Source organism: Musca vetustissima, unplaced genomic scaffold (assembly GCF_032173495.1).
Source record: "Musca vetustissima isolate MV318-11 ecotype Yass unplaced genomic scaffold, APGP_CSIRO_Mvet_v1 utg6662, whole genome shotgun sequence".
Taxonomy (NCBI): Eukaryota; Metazoa; Arthropoda; class Insecta; order Diptera; family Muscidae; genus Musca; species Musca vetustissima.
The window spans coordinates 22809-44085 of NW_026873128.1; the positions used below are offsets into that span (position 1 = coordinate 22809).

Here is a 21277-nt window from a genome sequence, read left to right on the forward strand (position 1 = left end):
TCAAACACGCTTCTAATTCCTTAATGTCCGAAGGTGGTTTTAAACTTTTAAAATCTGCAACGCTAGCTTCATCGGGTAGTATACCTTTGCCGCGTTTACATTTTATACCATTATCTTACAAAATTTGTAAAACCATATCCAATCGTTCTAAATGTTTTTGTGTGTTTGGTGTTGAGATGATGATATCATATAGGTAGTTTCCAACGCCGTCTGTGCCGTGCAATAATTGCTCTATATGCTTTTGGAATATTGCAACTATTCCTTACGCAAGGCGCTGGTATTGAAAAAGTCCAATCGGAGTATTATTGACCATGATCTTTTTAGATTCGTCGTCTTACTCCATTTGTAGGTAGGCGTCTTCCAAATCGATTTTGGAAAAAAATTACCGTAGCGAGTTGGGAACGGATAATGTTCTATGTCGATTTGGGCATTGACATGTAACCAACTCGAAAATTTCAGGAAACATAATTTCTGCCGTAGAAACTGAATAGACTGCAAAATATTGCTGCAAATAGTATTCCCAATTTTGTTTTTCTTTGTTGAAGCACTTTTTGAAGCAATTCCGCAAATTCTAGGACAAGTTAAATGAGGAATATGAGCATTAATTAGGCTACATATATAACAGTTTTGACCAAGCGAATATCAAGTTTAAATTTTATAGCAATTTACCAAAAAAATTTGTGGGAAATATTAGAATTACAGTTTCAATATTCAATATTTTCAATATTCAATGTACATTAAAAATACATAGAGCCGGCCTATTTTAACTTAAAATAATACAACATATTTCCACATAGTCAATTTAAAGGAAAAATTCGGAGAAAAGCTTCCAGAGAAGTGGGAGAATTCGAGAAATTTAAAATTGTTTTTTGATTTGGAATTTTGGGTGGAATTATTAGGAAATAACTTTTGTAAAAAAACAATATTAAAAATTTTAGCCGAACACGGTAATTATGCAAATGCGTTTGAATTGAGCTACATAAAGTTCGTCAGGACCGCTAATCTATATATTAATGGGGTGAAAATGCATAGTTACTCATCAATTTAGACCTGCTGTGTTTAATTAGATTGAATGTTCGTTTTATTTTTATATACTACTTTAACCAGTTCCAACAAAAATGGTCAAAATTGAACCAACCGCTATTTATTTTTAAGATAATTTTTATTATATTTGAACATGTGTAAAAATGTTAATAAAAATAATCGGATACTTAAAAAAATATATATATATATATATTTTTATTTTTGACTATAAAAGGTTCGTACAACATTATTGGATACAATTTATTGGATGAATTTATTTTATTATTAATCGAATTTATTTATCTTTGCATTTGGTGTGATAGAATTCCACATTTCACTTATTTTAGTTAACTTCATTATAGCCCATACACAAATGGTATGTTCAAAGACCACAGATCTGCTGAGAGACAATAGGTCTGTATAAAGATCAAATAGTCTGTAGACATCCGGTTGACACATATGCACAGAAAATTACCACTTTGACATGTTCAGGGTCTTATCCGCATCCTTCTTTTCAGAAAATGTCCAATGTTTGTAAATACGTACAGATGTCCCGCTTAATTTTTGCTATGTTAAAATTCCTCGTTTAAAGTTTCCGAGGATTTAAAAAGTTTTCAATATACACCATTTGGTTGAGGGTATGAAATGTTCGGCCTGGATTTCGCAATTTTAATACATTTTTGGCACTCCATCTTGACCACAGAAAGAAATTTTACGGAGTTCATTCCTATTGAAATGCAATAAAATTTATATTATCCAATTATCGAAAATATCATTATTATCAAAAATATCAAATCTAAATTATAAAGTTTTCAATTTGTTTTAGGGACATTTCAAAGCTAGTTTTATTTATAAGGTTACTTAATTAGAAAAGGGAAGCCTTTATTGGCCGAGCTGAGCTACCCTACACGACGTGTAAAATCATATAATATACGCTATACATAAACGTGGACCGACCGATATAGCCCATCTTCGAACTCGACCTGCACGCAAACAAAAGACAACTCTGTGAGACAGAGTAATTACAACATACGGACAGACTGAAGGGCATGGCTGATTGTATAAGAATTTTACCTTGATCTAGATTTAATATATTTTATAGGGTCGGAAATGAGTTACAAATGGAATGGCAAAATTAATATACCGTCCCATGGAGGGTATAAAAAAATAAATAAAAATATTTTTGTTCTAACTAACAGTTAATCAATGTACAATTGTCATACAAACAATCAAATACGCACATATAGTTGATCATCGGTGTACAAATTTTACCATTAAAATCTGTGAGATTTTCTGACGTAGAACTGGAAATTTGGAGGATATGTGTCTAGTACGATACAGTAGGATGAACGATTCAGCGTCTTCTGAAATGATAATTAAAATAATTTAAATCTACAAATTAGTGATGTGACTTTACGCTGGAGATTGATCGAAAATATTTGGTCTGTTCCCGTACTTTTTAATACCAACCTCAATACACATCCAAAACTGTAAAGCATGCAGGGTTGAGTATAATGGTTTGCCAATGAAATGAAATGCCCATAAAATGGACATTACAACAGTGTAATCATCCTAAATATACCAACAAACGCAGAGTACCGATTTGTATCCCAAAGGATTGACGAAATGTCACGGCCTGTGCAGTAACCGGATCTTAATCCGGAAGAAAATTTTTTGGCAGTTGTAAAACGATGTGTGGTCAATGCCAAACCAACAACAAAAGCCAAAGTATGAGATGTAGTTCAAGAAGCATGGGTCCAAATACCAAAACAGCGATGCAAGGACTCCATCAACTCTATCCGTGCCGTTTCGAGGCTGTAATGAAAAATAAGGGATTTACAATAAAATATGAAATAAGTCAAAGCTATACGTATATATATATATATATATATTGCTTTTATCCAACATTTTTCTTTTATTTTCGTTTTAAGTTACTACTACTTTTATGAATAGAGCAAATTTGGACTATTTTCTTTTATTAGTAGTTGCACTACTATTTTAATGAAAACAACTGTACGTTCACAATTGGTCTGCTCCAGTACTTTTTTAATAGTAAAGTTAGTAAAAGGAAAACATTTCAAAATCGCTCTCAGAGTACAAAATAACTTGAAAAGTTCGAGTAAAAATGACCAAATTAGATGGCAATACTTCAAAATCAACATAACAGCTAATCAGAAGTTGGCATTCCTGTTTTTATTCGGCCAAATTTCTCGAGTAAAAAGTTTACAAAGAGAACGCCATTTTGTTTTGTGCTCTCTTAAATTGGGTTCAATGTGTTACCAGTTTTTGGGTTCAGGAACGGGTTTCGAGTAAAATTAGTAGATTCTTTTAGGTTCTGGAACGGAACTAATACTATAAGTTAGATTTTAGATTTTTTCCACTAATTTTATGTCAATAAAAAGTATTAACTGGTATCCCAATGCAGGCCCAAGCACATAACAAATGTTTTTTGTTTTGTTATTGCTCCAACGTTTTTTCATTATCTTATTTGTCCCTTCTTGAAGGATTCTTAATTACAATGACATTTTGTTCATTTCCAACTGTCCTTTTGATTTTTATATTAAAATCAGTATATACTCGAAAAATTTTAGATTTGGCATAGAAATTTAGTGGTTTTCACTCAGTTATAGGTATATTTCATTTTTAAATAAATTGTTAAATAGTTTTCAGATTGCCGTTATAGATTTGTATATGTTTGCTATATATTTTATAAACAGTTTTTGACAGTTATGGGAGAAGAGTTTGGCCAATGTTGACGAAGTAGACCGTCTTTTAATTGTAAATGCCTATTTTATATCTTAACTCTAAATCGTGAAATGTTGTAATCGGATTTGCTATATCCTCACATTTTTATTTATTATTTGATTTTAATTTAACATTTGAGTAAGTTGCTGTTTAATCCTTTATGGCCCAATGTTCTAGAGCTTTTATTTAATACGCGGCAAGTAAATGTATATTTTTGGATTTGGAATTTGGAAAATTCAGACCATATTCCCATCCTGGTCACGGTAGAGAAACCCAGCGATTTCGTAGAGCCCGATCAGCGTACTTTTATGAATTATAATTAGACCTCGGATTTTGGATATTTGCATATTTTTTAATAATGAAGATATCGAAATTCTGATTGGACACAAATTCGTTTCAAAGGATTTAGAATTATTTGAAGGGTTCATATTTTTTAATTTTTTGCATATTTGCATATGCACGAGATATGCAAAAAATATGCAAAAAATGCAAAAAATATGCAAAATATGCTTGCGACGTAGCATACCGTGCATATATTTTGCATATGTTTGCTTATTTTTGCATATGTTTGCTTATTTTTGCATATATTTTGCATATATTTTGCGTATTTTTGCATATTTTGCATATGTTTGCATATTTTGCATATGTTTGCATATTTTGCATATTTTGCATATATTTTGAATATTTTGCATTTTTTGCATATTTTTGCATATGTTTGCATATATTTTGCATATTTTGCATATGTTTGCATATTTTTGCATATTTTGCATATTATTGCATATTTTTGCATTTTTTGCATATTTTGCATATTTTGCATTTATTTTGCATATTTTGCATATGTTTGCATATATTTTGCATATTTTGTATATTTTTGCATATTTTGCATATTTTTGCATATCTATATATATATAAATTTTGTATATTTTTGCATATTTTGCATATTTTGTATATTTTGCATATTTTTGCATATTTTGCATATTTTGTATATTTTTGCATATTTTGCATATTTTTGCATATTTTTGCATATTTTGCATATCGACAATGCATATTTTGTATATTTTTTGCATATATTTATCGCATATCGACCTAGCATACCGTGCATATTTTGCATATTTTTTGCATATTTTGCATGTTTTTTGCATATTTTGCATATTTTTTGCATATTTTTGACATGACCCCAAATATCGATCAATTAAAGCATGAAACGCCTAAATACAAAATTTGAGTCCAATCGGATAAAGCATAAAAAATATGCAAAAATCCGAGGTCTAATTATAATAAAGCCAACTGGCACGGCTCCACAAAATTCATTGAGGACTCCTTAAGTCCTATGCCGCCACCCGTATGTGCCAGAAAGGGTGAGAAGATTTTCCGAGAAATTATTCAAAAAGCGGCTAAACGCTTTATTCCTGCGGGTAGAATTCCTCTAATGAGACCAAATTATCCATCCAGGGCATCCAGATTGGCACAGCAACGCGACCAACTCCGTGCCGAAAGCCCCGCTGACGACAGAATTCCGCAGCTTAGCGCTGAAATAGATGCTCTAGTCCTTGAGCACAGGCGCTCTAAATGGTTAGAACACCTTAACCACTGCAACATAAATTCCAAGCAGCTATGGTCCACAATTAAGAGTCTATCTGGTTCCGAAAGGAATAAAAATCTCCCTGCTATTTCCTTCGATAACATTCAACATTCCGATGCTAAAAAATGTGCAATGCTGTTCTGCCGCCAATTCATTGAGCGTCCATCTTCGCAGAACAGGACCAAGCGAGCAGTTATCCGGAGATCCAAGAATCTTAAAAGAGACTTGCAGCCACTATCATTTACATCCAGCGAGGTAGAGGCAATTATCTCCAAATCCAAACCATCCAAAGCCCTTGGTCCAGACGGCATATCCATGTTCATGTTAAAGAAGCTTGGAGCAATAGGGCTGGGCTATCTGACCAAAGTCCTCGAGTTATCGATGTCACAGTTGGTAATTCCTGACATTTGGAAAGTTGCCCGGATTATTCCAATCCTAAAACCTGATAAATCCGCTACTAATGGGGAATCCTACCGCCCGATTTCTCTGCTGTCACCAGTAGCCAAGGTTTTGGAGTCTCTATTGCTTCCGTCCCTGAAACAGCATTTCGTCCTTGCTCCCCACCAACACGGTTTCAGGGAATCATATAGCACAACAACGGCTTTGCAAGAAATGACTTCCAAGATTGCTAATGGCCTCAATCAGCGACGACCACCTGAACGGACCATTGTGGCAGCTCTAGATCTGTCCAAGGCGTTTGATACGGTCGATCTACTACCTTAATGGGCGGCAGGCCTTCGTTGAGTTCCGTGGCCAAAAATCCAAATATCGCAAGATCAAAATGGGAGTACCGCAAGGCGGTGTCCTTTCTCCCATTTTGTTCAACATGTATCTTGCGAAACTCCCCATTCCCCCACCAGATGTTTCAGTGGTGTCGTACGCCGATGACTGTTCGATTATTTCGTCCGGCGTTAACATTGACGACGTAAGTGCAAGAATTACCAACTATCTAGCCACCATCACCAACTTCTTCCGGGAGCGCAATCTAAAATTATCCACTGCAAAGTCTACCGTGTCACTTTTCACTTCCTGGACGCGAGAAGTCAATCTAGAACTTGACATTTCCGTTGAAGGTAGGCGCATCCCCACCGTCCATAATCCGAAAATCCTTGGGGTGGTCTTCGATAGCCTCCTTCATTTCTCCTCGCATTCCAATTACATCAACCAGAAGGTGAAAGCTAGGAATAAAGTTCAGAAAGCTTTGGCTGGCACCTCCTGGGGCAAGGATAAAGAAACGCTGGTAACGACTTATAAGGCTATAGGTCGTTCCATCCTGAATTATGCTGCCCCAGTCTGGACTTCTTTCCTTAGCGACACACAATGGAGATCATTGCAAACTTCCCAAAATAATGCACTCCGAATTGCAACCGGGTGTGTCCAGATGACGAGCGTCGATCACCTCCATGAGGAGACCAGGATGCTGTCAGTCAAGCAACATAATGTGTTGTTGACTAGACAGTTCCTGCTGGCATGCTATCTGCCGTGTCATCCTAACCATCACACTGTGATGGCAGATCCACCTCCGCGTCACATCCGCCAGGACTTCAGGCGCTATCGTGATGACATCCAAGACGTCATTCCATCGGACGTCAACAGATTGTCGATAGCGAACGCGATGAAATCCGTGCATCAACTGGCGGTCTCCGATGCCATAAATGGCTACAGATGCAATAAAGTCCTACAACAACATCCTCCTGCAATTTCGGAAAGTGAGAGGCTTCTTCCTAGGCAAACCCGTTCAATTCTGGCACAACTAAGGTCCGGATACAGCAATGTACTCAACTCGTATCGAGAGCGCATTGTCCCCGGAACCCTAAACAGGTGTCCCTCCTGCCAGCAAAGCCCTCACGACACACACCATTTATTCAATTGTCCGTCCGAGCCTACGAGTCTATTGCCCATAGACTTATGGCTAAAGCCATTAGAGGTGGCACAATTTCACCGGCTACCCTCTTCAAATCCGAATTCCTAATTAATTAATATATTTTCCTTTTCCTTCTTCCGTTTTCTTCTATCAACATTTTCAGGAAAGAACTTTCGTCAACAGCCAACCTGTTACAACAACAACAAATATTTTACAAAAACAGGATTGTTGTTAAAGAAATTAATTTGTCATGCTGAAAATTAGTTTTTTTTTGACAAAAATAAACAAAAACAGTTATTAATGTACTTTTGTTAATTTTTGTCAAGAACTATTCTTTCAGGGATAATTAATGAAATTGTGTATTCTTGTGTTGTTGGCGTTTTTAGGTCAGTGAACAAACAAGGTTTAAAACCCGGTCGCGACTAATTTTCCAACATGCGGTACTTGGCTCCTTGTGAAGTTGTTTATGTTGTAAACTGCAGTCTATTTTTTTCGAAGAAGTGGCTTCAAACCTTGCCTGCTCAAAGACTAAATCAAGGAAATTGTGTTGTCATATGAATATTTAACCTCCGCAGAGTTTTTGACAAACACAAACGGGCCAATACCAATATAGGCTACGTAACTAATATATGCCCTGACTGACCTCACACAAAGAACTTCTATGAGGCCTTCTTTAATTAATGCGATTTTTAGCTGATGTTGGTGTAACTGCCCCGACACCTCAGTCTCATAGGACCAAGAACCGTTCCAAACACTTTTATATTTACTATAGACTTTAAACTGTAAATATTGAAAGTGTAAAATATTAATCCGTACAACATAGAAAACATGAAGACTGTGTGTTGTTATGTTACTTTAATTAATATGCTTAATATTATGTATAAATACATATGTAGAAAGATTATTATAATATTTTCATTCCTTTTGTGATTTGTAATAGCATAAATTTTAATGTTGAAATTTGTATTTAATAGATATGGCGCCGGACATTACACAGTTCAATAATACACGCCGGGCAGCAGATCGAGTAACGCGTTACGTTAATATATCGCAGACAGACCTTAGTGAAGACGGAAATGGGAAATGGAAAGTTTCAGCGAAAATTCAACAACTTCTGAACACATTGAAACGGCCTAAACGACGACCACTTCCAGAATTTTATGAGGATAACGATATTGAACTGGAAATAGCTGCAAATCCAAAAGATCCAAATGCTCCCAAACCAGAAGGTAGCACGATGACGGCTGTACAAGGGGAACAACTATCTGTATCAGCTAGTTTGCCTAGATCATTAGAAGCTGCCGTTCAACGTTATGGCACGAATTCATTCAAATCGTCAATGGCCACTGTAGTCGATCCTAATGGTAAAATAACGACTACATTGTCGTATGGAAAGTTATTGTCCAGAGCCCAGAAAATTGCATATGCATTATCAACAAAAATATTTAGCAAAGGTCCAGAGCAGGTCACCTTAAAACCAGGAGATCGGGTTGCTTTAGTGTATCCTAACAATGACCCACTGAGGTACGTTTCAATGACTATTCAAATTAAATATTGGGTTAACGTTACAATAAATAACAAATAAACAAGACAGACTCAAACAATAATTACATAACACAATCGATAGAACAGAAAGCGTATTTGGAGGATTACATATCCTCAGAGCTCAGTGGTAGTTGGGTAGGTATCATATGGTCAGCCCCGTCCGACTATACTGTTCCGCTCACTGGATTTACTTTGGATTTATAGAAATAACTATTTATCTGATTATTTTCAGTATCAAATAATAATGTGTTTGATATGTTTAACCTTTGATATGCTTAACCTTTGCCTCCGAAAGTCGTGTAAGTGACCACGGAAGAGCCCATATCTAAACCTGAGCTGTTTTCGACGAAACATTACACATTACATCAAATCAACTACCTCGGAGCTCAATTTTATTGATGAGAATAGATAAAAATATTCGATTGGAATAAACATTAATTTTTTATTGATACGACCGATCCGAGAATTATTAATAATCGTCATTTGCCCTTTCTTTTCTGAATATTTATACGCATCATGGTGGGATTTGAGAGTGGAATAGAAAACCAACTACAGAATCTACTTTAACAGCCAGTTTGTTATTAAATTTTACTACTCATTTAATAATACAATAATATTAGATTTTTTTAGTTCTACGCTCATGCAAAAATCTACATTAGAGTATATAGAGTTAAAGTCAATTTCGGATTCGATTTTATTCTTGGACTGTATTCATCAGTAAATAGTTGTTTCGTTATACACCTAAGTCTGTTTTTACACTGTTTTGTACACGGTTTTGATATAACACGGTTTGAAAATTTAATATTTTTAATTTTTTAGACGATTTTATTCCATTTAGTACGATTTGAAATTGTATGTACTTACATTTTTTTTGTCAAATTTAATTTTTGCGAAGTATGTTCATATCAAAGAAAGTATATATGATAGAAAAAAGTCTGAAACCATCTATAGCATCGATAGTTTGCGAACACTAGCTTAAATATTTAAGTGAATTCCCCTTTAGCGCGTACAAACAATTTTTACTGGTCAAAGCAAATGTGAATAGCACTAATTTATGTATAAGGTCAATGACTTTTTTACACGGCTTCTTCTGGAACCAATCTACCGTGTAAAAACAGACTTAGGTGTATATGGATCCGAGAATTCTTTGGCCCACCGTTTTATAAATCCGAAGACACCATAGGCTTTATTTATCATAGATATAACATGATTGTTAAAATTTAATTTAGGATCCATTAGAATAGCAAGATCTACGAAAGAATCTACAGTTGATAAAACCGAATCATTAATATCCAAGTAACTACAATTTAAGTTGCATCGTTGAAATAGGCTATTTAAATCATGCTGGAGTAAATCAGCTTGCTTTTCAGAATGATGGATAATGAACAACATGACATCATCTGCATACATTAGCAATTTGGAATGCGATACATAATTTGGCAAATCATTTACGAACAATAGAAATAGAATCGGGTCTATGTGACTTCCCTGCCGAATCAGAATATTAATCGATTTTAAAAGACATCCCTCAAAACTAGTTGTGTCCTATATTGTAAGTAAGATAATATCCAATCCATATCCAAAATAAAAGTTCATGGTTACCCCATCTAAAGTTTTACTGAAGTGTGTATAAATTGTATAAGTTTGTTTATGATGAACAAATCCCTTTATTGCAGTAGAAGTAAAGTGTATAAGATTAGTAATAGTTGAAAGACCACTGCGAAAATCATGTTGACGTGGTTTGAATTTTGTGTGAAAAGTAATTAACTTTTCGAACAAATTTGGTATAGCACTTAATTTTGCAATTCCTCTATAATTCGAGACATTTGTTAGACTACCAGACTTGTGTAAGGGTATTATATAAGATTTCTTCCAAAAAATAGGAACATAACCAAATTTAAGGGAATAATTAAATAATAACATTAGAGGTAATGATAACGTATCTGCACAAATCTTAAGAATTATGCCTGAACATTTAATAGGTTTTAAACTATAAAATAAATATTTAATCTAAATCTATATAATAAATATTTAATCTATATTTGATAGTTCATAAGGCTATGGATCTTTAATCTGATAAGTCGTATTGGATGTCGTATTCTGAAATTTCGGAGTTTTTCAAAAATTCTTGGTTATGGAATTTGAAATTTGTAGGCTTAGAAAAACCTTTATATGGATTATATTGCAAATATATGCTGATTATATATATCAAGCTACGATGAAGGAAGAATATACGAACAAGTGACGAAATTCTATATCATTTAAGGGAACCCCACCCATTCTCAATTTTAATTTTTCAAGATTTTCAAAGGGCTGGTAAATGAAAACAAATGCTTGTTAAGGTTTGTAACTTTGCACATATATAATTGAAGATTTAAAAGAGAAGAAAAATAATTTACAAAAAAATTTTGTTATTGTTTTTTGTAATTAAAGAAAATTCTTTATTTTTGATGGCGGGCATGATAATTCCTCACTGGAACATCGGAATCCGAAAATTCCAACGGTGTTAGAAAGAGTACATGTCTGGCTCTCGTATGAACTAGGATTATTGACTTCGCTCTAAAATTAACAAAATGGTGGACCTTTGAAAAAATATTTTTGGAAAATCGCCGATTTTTTACAAAAAACCATGTTAAAAAATAAGGAAGATCTTCGCCGATTGGCTTTATCCTAGTTCATACGAGAGCTATACACTCCCAGAGAAGCGTTGCAAAATTTGGAACCGATTGGATTATTAGTTTTTGAGTTATCGTGCTCGCCATTCGCAAAAAAAAATTTAGAGAAAAACGCATTTAAAGTTTGAGAAGCCCTTCAGCCGTCACTTGATGCTGACACAATAAATCGGCTATATCTTCAAGAGTTCTTGAGATTTTCACTTGAAATTTTGTAGATACATTCTTTAATCAGTGTAGATTCGAATTATATCAACAAAAATTTTGACCCCGAGAATGGGGGGGGGGTCCCCTTAAATGATTTAACTGGATGCATCAACTGCGATGAGGACACAACCAACCCTTTTACTAATCCGATCTTTTCTAAATATTTGATATTTTGAACTTGAACCAAGTTTAAAAAAATAAAGGAGTTAACTTTATATTTAACCCACTTACATTCTGATAGCAAATAGTGAGAAAATTATTTAGTTTTTTAAAACCGTTTCTGGTTTACACAAAAATTTAACAATTTTCAAAAAATAATATATAACTTGTTTAAAGCTGCTGAAGTGTATACTTATTTTTGTGATGTTATTTGGGCACTTAATTTAAGTTCAGTGTCTGGAGTGTAGGATAACGTTCAAAACAGTTTGAGGTGTACTTCTGAAATCACAGTTACATGGAGCAATGCTGATCTTTGTACAATATTTAGCATAGCCAACAATGTTCTTTTTCAAGTGCTGTCACCAAAAAAAGAAAACCATAGATTAGCTTTTCCACGACAGAGGGGTCTACGATCTGAAACGACCGAGTCTTTCTCGGCCAACGTCTGTCACCTCAGCAATAGGGCTGCTAAAACAACAACCATAGGTTCTGAATGGGCAGGGCGATCCCGCTATTTAAGCCTGGCAAAGATAACAGCAGAGGTGAATAGTACAGGCCGATTTCACTCCTGTCGTCAGCGCAAAGACACTTGAGAAGCAGTTTTCCAACATCAACATGGATGCACAGCACAACTATAGCATTACACGCCATATCCACACATATTAGCAGAGGACTTAACCAGAACAGGCTGTGCAACCGAACAGTTATGGTTGCACTTGATACATCAAAGGCCTTCGACACTGTCAACTGTTCGAAGATATAGAGAAGACAAGTCTCCGACTGTGTTTGAAACGTTGGATAATAAACTATATGTGTTGACGCCAGTCGTATGTGGAATTCAGAAACAGGAGTCTAAACCTCGTAGAGTGAAACAGTTCCCCAAGGAGGGGTCGTATCTACGGAACTGTATAACCTCTATTTTTCCGATATTACACAACCACCGGACTGCATAGAGATCGTAATGTATGCGGATGATTGTACGATCATGGCGTCGGGTCCAATTATTAATGACATATGTGAGAGGTTAAACTTCTACATGGCTGATTTCGTAAATTTCTTCCATCTGAGGAATATCGTCCATAAAATCAGCAGTCACACTGTACATTGCATGTACGGCAGAAATAAAGTTCACACTGAACATAATTATCGATGAAGAACTGATTCCGACCACTAACAATCCCAAGATACTGGGAGTAACGTTCGGCAAGTCGTCTGCGCAAGCCACTGCTTTATGCTACAAGCTGTAAGAAGTAGGACAAAGAAACCTTGTTGACCTCTTATGAAGCAATAAGCCGGTCAGTGGTAAGCTATGCGGCGCCAGTGTGGTTTGCGAATGTATGTGTTACGCAGTGGAAGAATATCCAGACCTGCCAAAATGCTGCCCTGAAAACTGCAACAGGGTGTCTCCTCCTGACTTCAGTGGTCCATCTTTATGAGGAGACGAAGATCCTACCCGTGATGTAGTACTTGCTTGGGTCTATCGTCAGGAAACCCCCTGTCGTAGTCTTATGGACAGGACTCCCCTACCCAAGCAAGTCAGGAAAGATCTTCATCATTTAGAGAGAAAGGTCCAAACTAAGACCAGGATGGTGCAACCGCCTCAATTCCTATTAGGCAAAAATTGGCGGCTCGATACCTAACACATGTCCTGAATGTGGACCACGACACTATGTACTTTTTGTCCAGCTAAGCCGACTCACCTATCGCCGCATTCGCTATAGACGCAACCCGTTGAAGTTGCAACACTACACAAATAATAACCCATCACATGTATTTGGTTGCTACAACAATCATAACCATAGGTTAGGAGTTACTCAATAATTTATTTATTTTTATTTAACAATTCCAAAGTCCGAAGACCACATTTAAGAAATGGACAATCGACAGGATATACTTATAACAACAATAAAACAAAATTAAATTAAATCTATATATGCTTGGCTTGATGCTCAGCCCAAACACTTAACATGATCGACAAAAGTAGTAGTTAATGTACTGAACTTAATAGCCTTGGTTTTATCTACACTAATGTTCAGATTATTTAAAACAATACACGAATGCAAAACTGATGTTGAATGGTTAAAGGCTGCCTGTATGACATCAGGAAAATCAGAACTACATTTAAAAAAACAATTGAATGTCATCTGAAAATGCATATGACTTACAATTAGGCGAGGAAATGTCTTCAAAAAATCATTTGTGAACATTATCAATAATTATCAACACCTTTCACAACTCTTTGTCAGTTTTATCGCGAAACAAACACTTTTAAGGTGTAGGCATTTCTAAGTAAGACCGTAAAGTCAGATCACGCAAAGACAAACAAACATTCATCTCTACGAAAAGGTAAAACCTTGCACCTCCGAATAGGACAACTATTATGTACAATCGAAGAATTTATATACAAGACAGACAACTGAACATCAACATTGTTAAAAAAATACATAGGGGAGAAATCACACAAAGCAAAAACTTATTGCAATGTTTCTTGATTCAAAACGCTATAATCAACAAATTCGTAATATTGCGGCGATATATCTTTTTCCACATTAAGGGACATACAAATAAAAGAATGATGCGGAAAACCCGGACACTGAAACGGGCTGGAGAATTGAACCAGCTCTGGACAAGACAACTAAAAATAATCAATTAACGAAGTAGAACCATGACTAAGATCATAATGCGTCGGCATATTATTATTGACTATTTATAAATTCCTGACTAAAGCAGATTTTCTAATATCAAATAAATTATTATTAACTCTTTCAGTGTTTTTGTCGAATATATTCGACATTTAAAAGTTCTCTCTTTCTTTGCGATTTTTTGGTTATCCTATGTACCGTTACTACTGATGTTTCTGTTTTTGCTGAAAGACAGACGAACCTGGCCGAGGGTTAAAATGAAAATTACTATTTTTCTAAACTCAGTGCCTTTATATGATATTCAATACAAAATTTTAGATTTTTATTCCGACAAAATTTGTTTACACTGAAAGGGCTAAAATAACACACAGTAGAGTACTTTACAACCAAGTCACCAATTATTTCTTCAAACTTGGAAATGTTACCATGTGACCCCAAGTAAAATTTTTGATCTACCTATTTTAATTTCGATAACTAAAACTTCAACATCTCCATAATCACAATTAACATCAACTAATTTGTGTTAAAACTAATTTGTGTTAAAGACATTTTCTTAAATATAAAGCCACACCTCTCACATTTGGACGAATGGCATATATGGTTTGAGCCATGTTTCATAAATTCCGACGACTAAAAATTCTCCATATTATATATCTCTTATTTCGTTAATTTTGAACGACGAGATTTTTAAACAAAAAAATTGGCAACATTTAAATTCTCCCTATAATTACACAATTACACGCTAAAAAACTATTATCTTTAAAATCGTTTTTATTAAAAACGTTTTATTATTTATTATACTGAGAAAATTAAGCATACATTATCGAGTAAGATATAGCAACATATCTCGTAATTACATTTTAAATGCTTGAAATGTTCTTCTTAGACGTATCTGTACTAATAAACGTGTAAAGTGTTTGATTGACTGACTTAACGATTCATCAACGCCCAGACGAAACGGCTGAAGCTAGAATCTTGAAATTTTGGGCGAAGGTCACGCTTGGTCCAAAGGTGAAAAGTACTAAATGAGGTACCATTTGTATTTGGCGAACCGATAGAGCTAGAACACTTAATTTTGAAATGAGGGTCACTGATGGAGTGTAGAATAGATATAGGAATTTTTTTTTGTTTTTTTTTTTTTTGACATTCTATAGTATCCTAAAAAACTAAAATTGATTAAATTTGGTACAATTTCGTAGCATGTGAATGGATAGAGCTAAAAACTTGAAATTTGGAATGCGAATTAGAGAAGGTTGAGATGTAGGGTCGATATGAGGAGATGGTTTTGAAATCGTGTTCTCGTGTGTACGGAAAGTACTATATTTGTTACAAATTTAATTGGAGGTACAAATGGAGCTGGAATTCTGAAAATATAAATTAACTTTACCGTCGGAGTGTAGGGTATCGAAATGTATGTAGTTTTGGAAATTTGTATATGTGTGTATATAGGTACAATTTGGATTTGGGTGAAATTTTGAAAATTCTTGTTAACGTGTAGGATTGGTGTATATATAACGTTTTCTATATGGTACCAAATTTGGATTTAGAGCTGGAATAGAGCTGGAATCTTGACATTTGGAGTTAAGATCACTATGTGGTTGTTGGATTGGGGTACATAGGAAGCTTTGGAAATGCCATAAATGACACTAAATTTGAAGTGTATGTATGTGTACCAACTGGTACTAAATTTTATATAATTTGTATTTAGGTGGTCGGGTAAAGCTCGAATCCTGAGATTTGGAATTAAAATAGGGGTGTTTTGGAAATTCGTACTTATGATTGTAAAATATAGTTACGGTAACAATTGTTACCAAATATCGAGTAAACAGACACAGCTAATAATTTGTTCTCAAGCGATGTGAATGTTTGTAAATGTTATTTTTATTTTGTATCAATAATCATTAAAATGGACAAAGAAAACATAAGTACTAATACAAATAAGTAATACAAAACAAATTATCTCTTCCCTAATTTCTTTAATAAAAATTCCTTTTTATTTGCCCTATACTTTTCGTTAATTAAATCGGCTGTATAGCATATCCTTTTTACTGGATACTGGAGTCGTCTTGGCTTTTTGGAAAAGTTCATCATGTTAAGGTCTATCATGTTTAGTGTTCGCAAAAAACGGTACACTATCGTAGGAACACAAACACTAAACATTTTTTAGCGTTAGTGTTCCGGTACACAAGCATTAAAAAATATTTTAGTGTTATTGTTCCGGAGCACAACGAAATTCGTAGTGTACCGCTGTCGGAGCACCAAAAATCGTAGTGTACCGCGGTCGGAGCACTAAAAATCGTAGTGCACCGCGGTCGGAACACTAAAAATCGTAGTGTTCCACTTGCCGGAACACTAAAAATCGTAGTGTTCCATTTGCCGGAAAACAAAAAGATGTATTTATCTTTTATTTTTTTGTATGAATAAAATTTATATTTTTATTGTTTTTCAATATATTTAATAAATATAATATATTTTTAAAATTGTATTTGTTTATATTTTATAAAAATTAGTAATATTATATTAGCATCAATAGTTTAACATAATAAATATTTTATAACTAAACGACTCATTTGGAGCATAAAATTCGTATTTTCTCTCAGTAAGTTTTTACTGAGTAATCCACGCAAATCAATTTCGGTGAGATGCTGAAGACAGAAGTGGGTCATCTTCACGAAGGTACGAAGATAATGTCCTGAATTTGAATATGGAAGAGCTAGAATCAGACAATACCTTGTAAATTCCGTTATTATATTTCAGTTACTACAACAACAACCATAGATTCGTTTCAACGATCCGAAACGGCCCGAGTCTTACTCTGTCACCACAACCCATTGCGTAAAAACAATAGCGCTGCTACAACAACAACCATATATTACTATAGAAATAACATTTATTACATACAATCTGTGTATGTCTATCTGTTTTAATCAGCTGCGCTTTGTTTTGGAGATTATGCTTGGGTAAAAACGAACGAGAACAATGGCACGCGAGTAGACGTATTTTTTGTGGCGGTCCGAAAACTTTGTATTTTATCATAAATGAAGCTCACAGAAGTCATCCAACTATTCCTATATGTTAAATATAATGTTTGTTAACTCCAGAAATATGGAATTTAATACGACAAAGTGATTTTAATCTAAATAAATTCAGTTGATATATCCAGACTAAATTTAAAAATCCAGTTACGTAAAAATGCATAGTTTTCTCCAAATCAAATGTAAACAATGAGAGAACAATATAAAAACATGTGGAACTATTGAGTACGCATAAAGTAAAAAAACAATAATGCTGTTTAAGAACCAACGGACAACGAATGTGACTGGATAACAAATGCAAAAAAAGAGACAAACAGAAAAAAAATCGAAATAAAATTTGATGTGTAGTGCACGGGAGAGATGTACTCACGAAAAAACTCTTATTACTCTCTCGATTGAAGCAAACTTATAAATAAATAAGATAATGAAAAGGGACAGTGTTAAACTAAGATTGAGAGCAGTACACGGTGGAAACGAGTAATGAGTGTTTGTTGTCATTGATAAAGTCTACAAATTCTCCAAAGTCTTTAGTGGATTTGTTATTTTTTTTTTACTCTGTTCGCAAAAAGAAAGTAATGAGCAGATTGGATGTCAGTGAGAAGAACATAAAAATTTTTTCATAAAGACATTAATAAAGTCGGGGTGTCAGCTGTAAAATCAATTATAAATATGGCTTGTTTCCAGTGTAAAGGTGAATTATCTAAAGCAATGTTCACCAAACAGGCGCCCGCGGGCGCTTTGAGAGAGTACCAATACAATCACAGTTCTGTGTTCGAACTCAACATTATTCTCGACATCGAACATGTTGTATGCTTTGCAATGCTTTAACAAATACGATCAGTACCGAGAGAACGAAAATTACTCTCCCATCGGATCTATGCGTGTGTCCAGTTTGCATACGTATTGTTGGCTAACCCTGATCTAAAGGCAGAGGAGGAAGCATTAAGTGTACAGTGTGTGACAACGAACTTCATATCAAATGCATATCTCTCAATAATCCAGATTTTTCGTCATCTATGATTGATGTCATTAAAAAAAGCAAGGGTGCTTTGGTTTATCGTTGTCGAAGCTGTTTAAATGTACAAAATCATCCATCTACTTCATCAAAAGGTTGTACTTCTAATTCCAATAATGAACTTTTTGGTATGAAAATAAATGAACTAGAAGCTGCAATTAAAAACTTGACTAACCTAATGTCAAACAATGTGGTTCCAGATTTGAATGCTATTAAGTCTGATTTGGCAAACTGTGTTGCATCACATAAAAACCAAGGAGAGGCTGTGGAATCAAAGATTACTAAACTTGAAATTGAGAATAATGCTATCCGTAAACAATTGATCAGGGGAGACCTTCTTATAAGTGGATTGCCATCGACATTGTCTTCAGATGAAACATATGACATTGTTCCAAAGATTGGGAAGATTTTTAATTTAGACATTCAGCCTTTTGATATACATTTATGTAGCTGGATCAAAAATAAACGAATGTTGCTTGTAAAGTTTAATACATTGAGGAAGAGAGACGATTTAATGAAAAGGTATCTCGAAAGCCGAAACCTGCAACTTTGCCAAATTATTGAAACTGATATCCAAAAGAGGGTATACATAAATGAGAATATAACCCCGCTAGTGGCTAAAATGAATTGGATGTGTAGAAAGCTCTTGCGCAGCAACAAAAAAAAATTCCTGCGGCTAAGGTAATATTGCAATATGGCTCTGAAAAAACATTAGATTATGCTCAAATATCAACATTTATGAATAACATCTCCGAAGAAGAAAACTTTGCATCACATTCTGAGGATCTCTAAACATTCCAATAGTGTTACTATATATAATCTGTTCTATATAAATAAATCAATTTATGCTAATATATACTTTTTCGTTTATATAAATATAATTGTTTTGGATTGATATAAAATTATAAAAGGAATGAATTTATATTTATTAACTATTACTTTGAACATGTATAATTTTAGATATAGTACGGTTATAGGGCATTTAACAATCGCACAATTATTTAATAATAATGACTCATAATAATACGCTAGGTCCTGTTATTAGTAGGAATCTGATTTCAAAAGATAATATCGATGCTCACAATCTTAACTGCATACATTTTAGTGCTCAAAGTATAATGCCTCATAAATACTCGGCTAAACTGGATGAGATCCGACATATCTTTGAAAGGGGTTCAATTGATATATTAGGAATTTCAGAAACATGGTTAAGAAGTTATATTTTAGATAATGCTGTCAATATAAATGGATATAACATATTCCGATCAGATAGGGCTGTAAGGAGGGGAGATATAATAACTCACATTACTGCGCGCTACTCAAATAGTATTTTAATGGGCGACTTCAATGTTGACATATTCACACAAGGCGATTCTATTAGAAATCTGTGTGAGATGGCAGGTATAGAACTTGTTCACAATAAAAGGCCAACGCATTCTAACTTATTCTCGGATCGACTTTCTCTTATAGACTATTTTATTGTATCTCAGTCTTCATTAGTAGTTAGTAAAGGCCAGTTTTCTTTTCCAGCCCTAAATTCTAACCACGCCGCTATACATATTTCATATTCCTGGGAAAAGAGGCTAACTACAAGTATTATTAATGTAAGAGATTACAGTAGGTTAAATTACGACAGCTCTTTAGAAGATCTTCATGCGGCTGATTTTAGTTCAATATATGGAACTACAGTATTGGAAGATAAAATATCTTGTTTTAACAACATATTTCTTGACCTATATGAAAAACACGTCCCTATAAAGAAAGTACGTACGTCCGGGTCAACTGAATGGATGAAATCTGTCAATATTCAGAATGCAATTACTTTAAGAAACTTAGCATATGATAAGATTAAATCAAACTCTATTGGTTGTGATGGCATTTCTCTAAAATTTCTTAAATTGTTTTTCAATCCTATTTCTGAACATATTGTTCACATTTTTAACTACATAGTCATGACTTCAAAGTATCCCTCATCGTGGAAAATTGCCAAAGTCATTCCCATACCAAAAGTTAAATTTCCTCAGACACCTTCCGATTATCGGCCAATAAGTATACTCCCTGTTTTTTCAAAAATCTTGGAAGTTATTCTTAGGAACCAAATTTCACATTTTCTAACTGTCCATGACATGTTAAGTGACTACCAATCCGGTTTCGTCCTCGGGCATAGCACAACTACTCTTATGACGAAAATAACAGATGATGTTAGAATTAAGCTCGATCAAAAAAGTCCTACTTTTCTTATGTCACTTGACTTCACTCGAGCATTCGATTCTATTTGCCATGAAACTCTGTTAAATAAACTTTTTATGAATTTTGCGTTTTAATAGAATCGTTTCTTGAGAATAGAAAACAGTTTGTCCAGATAGGTGAACTGAAATCTCAACTTAAGGATGTTAATAGGGGTGCCACAAGGATCGAGCTCGGGGTTATTTATATGCAGATGACCTGCAACTTGTTGGCTCTGCGGATGTGCTTAACATTGAGGATGTAATGAGAAACAACCTTAACAGCATCAAATCGTGGTGTGAAAACAACTTTATATTTTTAAATTCTTCAAAAACTAGAATTATGGTTTTTGATATGGGTGGACCCAGATCAACACAGCTAAATGTCGATGGAGAAGTCATTCAGTGTTCTTCCTACATAAAAACACTTGGATTTTATATTGACAATAAACTTACTTTTGGAAATCATATTAATTACATAATATCGCGAATATCTTTTGTTTTAAGAAGAATATATTGTACAAGGTGTAATTTTCCATTAAATATCCGTAAGAATATAGCAC

At 34.3% G+C, this 21277-nt stretch overlaps 1 protein-coding gene across 1 annotated transcript in view; it reads left to right on the forward strand.

Moving 5' to 3' along the window:
* Nucleotides 1-8189: 8189 nt before the first annotated feature.
* The window catches only part of LOC133323030 (disco-interacting protein 2), a 103142-nt gene continuing 90054 nt past the window's right edge, over nt 8190-21277 (forward strand). Inside the window, exon 1 of the mRNA XM_061531992.1 lies at nt 8190-8738. Coding sequence (XP_061387976.1) covers nt 8191-8738 — 548 coding nt within the window. The 5' untranslated portion in view covers nt 8190. The remainder of the gene's footprint in view (nt 8739-21277) is intronic.